The sequence below is a fragment of the Solanum stenotomum genome, chromosome 7, assembly GCF_019186545.1.
Source record: "Solanum stenotomum isolate F172 chromosome 7, ASM1918654v1, whole genome shotgun sequence".
NCBI classification, from domain to species: Eukaryota; Viridiplantae; Streptophyta; class Magnoliopsida; order Solanales; family Solanaceae; genus Solanum; species Solanum stenotomum.
In genome coordinates, this window is record NC_064288.1 from 37,299,748 (window position 1) to 37,306,809 (window position 7,062).

At 35.1% G+C, this 7,062-nt stretch overlaps 1 protein-coding gene across 1 annotated transcript; it reads right to left on the bottom strand.

Annotated features, from left to right (window-relative positions):
- Positions 1-2,411: 2,411 nt before the first annotated feature.
- Positions 2,412-6,634, bottom strand: LOC125871914 (adenine DNA glycosylase). The gene is made up of 8 exons (XM_049552624.1): positions 6,197-6,634; positions 6,054-6,113; positions 5,017-5,136; positions 4,844-4,941; positions 4,022-4,560; positions 3,808-3,914; positions 3,094-3,230; positions 2,412-2,755 (listed from the first exon to the last, which is right to left on the bottom strand). Exons 1-7 carry the CDS (start codon positions 6,632-6,634, stop codon positions 3,147-3,149), a joined length of 1,446 nt encoding a protein of 481 aa, XP_049408581.1. The 3' UTR covers positions 2,412-2,755; positions 3,094-3,146.
- Positions 6,635-7,062: the final 428 nt, after the last annotated feature.

The window sequence follows — 7,062 nt, forward strand, 5'->3', positions numbered from 1 at the left end:
AAAAATATTTGAAATAAATTATTGCCTTAAATGGAGAAAATTGGAGCATCATTAATTATTTTTCGGAAAATTACGCGTATAAGCAAACACATATTAGTTAATTAGTTAACATAACTATAGTTTGTCTCAATTATTCGCGGCCTACTTTTAGCTATAATTACGTGACTCGTCTTTTTACTTGCCACTGATTGACTTGATACATACGTTAAGAAAACAATTATTGATATAGGTATTTTATCAAACTATATCTGTTAAATGATGTTTAGTATTAGGCCTTGGAAAATTATTTGGAGAATAGATATTTATTGGTGAGGGTATATGTCAAAANGCAAGTCAACGTAAAATGAGGATTATTATTATTAATAATTTTACGGAAAAGCGTCAAATACCCTTAAATCATGCGAAATAGACAATTTATATCCTTCATTACATTCTGAGATCAAAATACGTTGTCATTATCCCAAGAGACAACAAAATACCCTTAAGAGTGAACTACTCAAATTTTTAGTGACGTGGTAAGCCACATTAATCTCTTCACCTAAGCGTTGTCAACTATAATTTACTGCCAAAGAACTAGACCTTTAGCGGCGACAAAAGTCACCACAAAATCCCAAAATATTGCCACTAAAAGTTGAGTAATTTTTAGTGGCGATTAAGGGGCAACAACCATTCACTAGTAAAAGCTATATTTTCAACAAAAAAATATGATAATTAATTTTCGGTTGCGACCTAATTTTCTAAAATAAATAACATGCACTATCAATATTAAAAACATCCAATATTATAATGAAAATCATCAAAATAACTTCTTGATTCAAATCTCCTACTACATAGTGCATCATTGTACACTTTATGTATTTACATATGACATAAAAATAAAACATATAGTGTCTTCAAACTCCTCCTTAATCGATATCATTTGTGATCTTTTAAAAACAATGAAGAAAATAACACAAAATCAGAATTTAATGCTAAAAATTAGTTAAAACCTTTAGTGGTGATATTCTGGGCTTTTGTGGCGACTGTTGTCGCCGCTAAAAGTCTAGGTTTTTTAAGTGAATCTTAGTTAGCAATGCTTAGGTGGAGGGATTAGTCCCACATGGCTTGCCACATCACTAAAAATTCAAGGTGTTAACTCTTGAGGGTATTTGTAATCTCTTAGGATGACGACATGGGCATTTTTTAATCCCAAAATGCAACGAAGAATATAATAATCTATTTCACGTAGTAGAGGAGAATTTTGACCATTTTCCTTTTTAACTTTTATCATCTTTAGTTATTGACCAAGTGCTCTTTGGATACTCTTTACACTTGAAATTCCTGAAAACAGTGTAAACCCATGGTCAAAAAAGATGATCTCCTCATTTACTTGGAGTTCTTCAATCACTGTTCGAATTCTGTTTGTATTAGTAATTAAATAGAGTTATTTCTTTTAGGCGGAATAACATGGGAGATGTTTATACTTGGCTCAGATTGTCACATAAACCTTTCTATTTATGGTTTCACCAACTGAACCCTTAAACCCAATGAAACTTGATAATTTAAATCCTTTTCTCATCTAAGAAATGTACGTGTAATACAAACATCTACACATGGAACTCCACGCCATTTTTTTAATGAGACACATCTATGTGTGGAGTTCCACGTCATTTTTAGTGACAAATAAGAAATAAAATATTAAAAAAATAATTAAATCAAATATCCTTCCCATCTTCTCTTCTTCAGACCCCCCAACCCCCCATATTTCCTCCCTCTTTCTTCTTCATCAGATTTTTCCCCTCTTCTTCCTCCTACTCCCTTTTCGCTTCTCCATCAAAATCCTCCACCCCCTCTTTTCTTTCTTCTTCACATCCCATCTCCCTTCTCATCACTTCTTCAAATCTCTTTCTATTTTGTTTCTTTTTTTTATTATTTTCTCCACTCAATTAAAAAATATAAGCAAATTGATAGAGTGAACAAAGAGATTTTAAAAATAAAAATCAAACTAATAAAAGCATAAAAACAATTGAACATTTCACTGGTTTGATGATTTGTGAAGCATATAAGAAAGAATTTTATGGTGTTTTTTGGTGTTCATAATATTCTCCAATAATAGAGAAAGGGGCTGAGAATTTTGTGTGTTTTTCTAGTTCCTTGGCTTTTGGGTTTTTTTCGATTTGATGTTAATAATGTGTCAAAGAAATTGATTGTATTGAAAGTTAGGTTTTTGTAGGAACTGAATTTTGTGGAGTTATTGCTTTTTTAAGGTGGTAAAAATGGGGGAGAAGAAGGGGTGAGTGGGGTAAAGAAAGGGAGGTGGGGAAGAAGAAAGAGGTATCTAATGGAGTCCGTCAACGGTCGATATGTGTCTCTCAGGTCACTCCGACTTACTTTTACCCAAATAAATAAGAGGTGCAGGAGATGTAACACTCTCATTGAAAAAGTCGTAACTTGGTTAATCAAAAACCAATTTCTGGTTATCATTCCTTACATCTGAAAGAAGAAAACCAACCAAAATGGGGAAAAGGAACAAAAGAGGTTAAGCTCCAAAAAACTATGCCTGTATACAGAATATTTTACAACCATTAGATCCCTAAAACTGCTGCTGGCACTGAATACACATCCACTTAATAAAACAGACCAAGCTTGGAAACACATGTCAGTAAGATACAATAATTTAGCATCTGTATGTTCTGTTATACACCAATTGTTAAGCAGCTGCACAATAATGTCTTCATGCATAAATTTCCAGTTACTAAGGGAACCTTGAACATTCCTGAAACCAAATAACATTGATTTATTGTAGCTATGTATTATGAACATGTATTCTCTTAACTTCTTAATGTGGGTACTATAGTAGAACCAATTCAATTCTTAAAAAGACAAACTGTATGTCATCAGTCTGACCCATCAACGCACTTGCTTGGCTGGAAATGTAGAAAGGAGAAAAGGGGTGGATGTTTATGAAACAAGAACAGACATTACCAGGAGGTTCAATAATAGTCTAAAATAAATGAATAAAAACCAATCAGAACATAAAGAGACCTTATACATAATCTTAGAACAGGGAGGAATCTCCTACAAGAGGATGCCAGAATTTGGAGAAAAGAGTACCTGAGTGGTCAAGTTAAGGTATTCTTGGCACAGCCACTCAGCCAGTACCATCTCTATCTTCTTACTGCTGTCTTCCTCCTCCTTTCCGGGATGGTAGCCTGTTCAGTTTGCTTGTGTTTCTGTACCATGGTATAAACCTGCAGTACAAGAAAACTGTTGGTCATCTTTGATTAACCATTCCCTCAGATGTTCAACCAATATGAAAGCAGCAGGAAAGTTGGTAACTCATCAAGAGACTAATGTTGCAACGTTGACCATTGAACTAAGTGTTTGACTACAAGCATTAGATGGTAATGGAGAAACTAATGTTGAACATCCGAACACAGCAGTAATGTTATTTTTTATGCTAACTATGTTGCACAATGTTAAAAATTTAACAGCCGGAAAACATTCATACATGAGCTAAGCACGAAGTGACAAGATAACCTCATGTATCAATCATTTTATAATGACTACTTGGAAGTTGGACCTATATTTACATGATCCACAGATAAAGTTCTTGATAAGTGCATTATAAATTAAGGAAAATATTCAACTCAAGATATGAATTGTCAAATCATTGTGCAGCAGTCAGTAAGATGTTTGCTGTTTCAGAGAAGCTCTTCTTTCCTTATTTACAACTAACTTATACGAGCCATCACATTTCTTCATTATAACATCCAACTACACTGAGAAGGCCGGCAAAACCTAGTATCCGTTGATTTTCAGCGGTACCTTTCTTACTCCAGATGTTAATCCCATGCTACCAAGGTTTTTGCCATCGACATACTTCCATGTAATACTCTCTTTGTCCAGTTTTTTGTAGTCGATGCTTCTATTTCCTACATGTCAACAGAAACCACATGCAATTAAGTATATAAAAAAGGTGTTACACTCTAAACATTTGAATAAGTTAACATGAGGTAGTAAGTCAACACATAGAATGAACCTTTTGGATGTAAGACCAATAACTCTACATACATCTTGAGGTATATATGACTGAAGACGTGGACACATTCTCCAATATCTTCTCGTGAAACTATTCTAGTAGACTCTTTAAGATCTAGATTGAATGATGACTGTAAAAAGTTATCAATTGCTTTTCTTCTCGAGGCCAAGTCTGCTTCCTTCTCCAAGAGAATTGATGGAAACTCCCAGAGGCCGGCAAGTAGACCCTCATCTGGTCTTTTTACAAGAATATATTTGCTGCTGGATTGAGGTCCCGTCATTTCCTGGCAATCCAGTATCTCTACAACACTAACAGCAGAAAACTCATGCCTTTGTTTGGCCTTCACAACTTTTGTTGGGTAATCTGAAACATGAACTGACTCGTTCTGCCTAGAGAGCGATAAAGCATGACATTGCGCAGAGATGGGGCACGCAGCACATCCTGGATTCGAAAGAGAGCACAACGTAGCTCCAAGTTCCATAAGAGCTTGGTTGAAATCTCCAGGCCTACAAGGATCAACTAATTGTCCTGCAAGTTTCCTAATTCAAAAGAAAATATATCATGACACAAGATGGAAAACTCATTAAGAAATAAAGTAATATCTGAAATTGAGTGATTACTAGTATCTAGCATGATCACTTCTTAAGCAAGATATTAATTTATACTTGTTCCCTGAATATATTTGATATGAAACAGAAAGAAAAGATAAGTAGAGAAAGAAATATGATGCAACTCTCTGTAATGTACTGTTCTTAAAAATTGCTTACTATCTTCCACAGCAAGAAAGCAACTAAAACTGTTTTATACATCACAAAGACTCACCAAAAACTCTTAACTGTTGCAGCGTCTTTTGGATTCGCTGATATGGCCTTCAGCCTAGAAATAACCCTGACCACATTCCCATCAACAACAGGCACTGCCTACAGTAATAACTTAGAAAATGTGAGAAGAGGAAGAGTGTATTAGTGAGACAAAAGTTTGCAGAACCTATGAACCTTGTTGAAGGCAATTGAGGCAATAGCACCAGCAGTGTATTCACCAATTCCTTTGATCTTGCGAAGTTCTGAAACTGTCTCTGGAAAACTACCTCCTTCTTCAACCACCTCTTTTGCACCCTGCAAAAATACAGATATCTCTATTAAGCAAACACGACAATAAACACTTCAGTAGAGCTAAGAATGCTAATTTGCAATGCAGTAATTTTTAAGCCGATTAAAAATTGTAGTTTCCTCTACACACAATTTGATATTTTCATCTCTTAGTCTGAAAAAAAATAATCAAAGAGAATGTGGACTCTCCACCTTTAGCTAATCAATTGTAACTTGGCAACTGGAAGAACTACAAATGGATAAATGCTTAGTTACTCTGTAGGAATATGCTCCATCCAGTTAATAAAGATTATGCTGCTCCTATAACATGTCTAATTCTAAGTGGCACTGCTCTTTGATTGCACAGCTATATCAACCAACTATACCTCAATCCCAAACTAGTTTATATCAGCTATATAAATCCTTTGTACCCATTCTGGCTCAATTTTTGCTCACTTCAGTCCAATACTAAAAAAAATCATTTTTTCCATGCATTAGGGTTCTCTAAATCTCGCACTTATCCTTACTAGTACTGTAGTACATACAAGTCCCTGACCAAACTAAGAAACCTTCTAGCGAACATCCAACCTAATTTAAGTGTAATGATGGCAACAATTGAGTTTACATCCCACAACCCAACTAGTTGGTATTACCTAATTGATCCATTAGTTCTATTGCTTTCTGTTCTTAGTCAAGTATGCATTAGTTTCAGTTTTTATTTTTTTTATTTTATATATAAAGTAATCAGAGGAATCGAACGTCTATGAAAACCCTTGGTTGCTGGGCTACCAATGTGGGAATTTATAGATTTTGAAACAACTTGTCTCTATGTGATTTTACGGATATTGGTCCTCTTTGGGTAACTTGAACTAAATGAAAGAAGAAGAAAAGTTTTGACAAGTGAGGAAGCATGTAGCATCTGTTGAAGTGGGAAGGTAGCTCACCTGTAATAAGAAGCGAACTCGTCTATAATACCCCAAACCAGCCCACATTTCATTCACCTCCTGCAATACAAGGTAGGACAGGACAAGGCTAAGGCTGTGAATTCCAATAAAGAAAATGAAGCATGGAGGTAAGTATAAGGAACCTCAAGAGAAGCTTGAGCTAGATGATGAAGGGTAGGCCATTTGTTCATCCAGCGTTTGAAATAATCAATGACAGTTGAAACCCTAGTTTGCTGAAGCATTACTTCAGAAACCCAGACGGCATAACCCCTTTTATCTCTCTCATCGAAACCACTACTGATTCTTCTCCAAGGAAGGTCTCTTTGATTTTCATCGTACCATTCCAATAGAGAAGCCCTAATCTGTAGGGTTTCATCTTTAGAGAAACTGATGTCCTCTATATCATCGCTTAATGGAACTTCTTTTCGAGGTATTTCTCTGTTACGCCGACCTCTCTTCTTACTTTTCGGGGATATCACCCTTTTCTTCTCTACCCCGGCCTCCATTGATACAGAGTACTGCCTATTCAGATTTCCCGCTAAGCAATGCGTTTCAAAGTGTAAGCAAATGGTCAATGGCATATCCTATCTTTATTTTTATTTATTATTATTTTTTTGGTTAGATGAGGATTTAAATAAGCTAAGTTGAGGATTCCTTCAGAGTTAAGAGGGGCATTGCCCACTAATAACCATTAGATTGCCATTATGGCATGATACTGTTCGAACAAAACAAGTTTATGTTAGGCTTAAGTTATTCATAGCCTCTTAAAGTTATTCGCATAATTCGTTTATACACCTTAATTAGAATTAGTATCTACTGAATATCTCATTTGATCCTTTTGAACATTTTTTTTATAATCAGCTAAAAGTATAAAATGTGTTTAATACACTCGCGATGATGTAAAAAATTGACAAATCAATGACGTACATGTGGCATTTTGAGGGGAAAAAAAAGAAATAAAGAAAAAATTGAAGTCTCTCAGCTATAGATCTGATGATTCATGGCATGC

Excerpts from the sequence above, each read along its gene's own strand:
- LOC125871914 (XM_049552624.1), bottom strand. The coding sequence starts at position 6,634 with ATGCCATTGACCATTTGCTTACACTTTGAAACGCATTGCTTAGCGGGA. Across the intron at positions 6,114-6,196 it reads TAGCTCAAGCTTCTCTTGAG|GAGGTGAATGAAATGTGGGC; the intron begins GTTCCTTATACT and ends CTTGTATTGCAG. Across the intron at positions 3,231-3,807 it reads TAACATCTGGAGTAAGAAAG|GTTTATACCATGGTACAGAA; the intron begins GTACCGCTGAAA and ends CTTGTACTGCAG.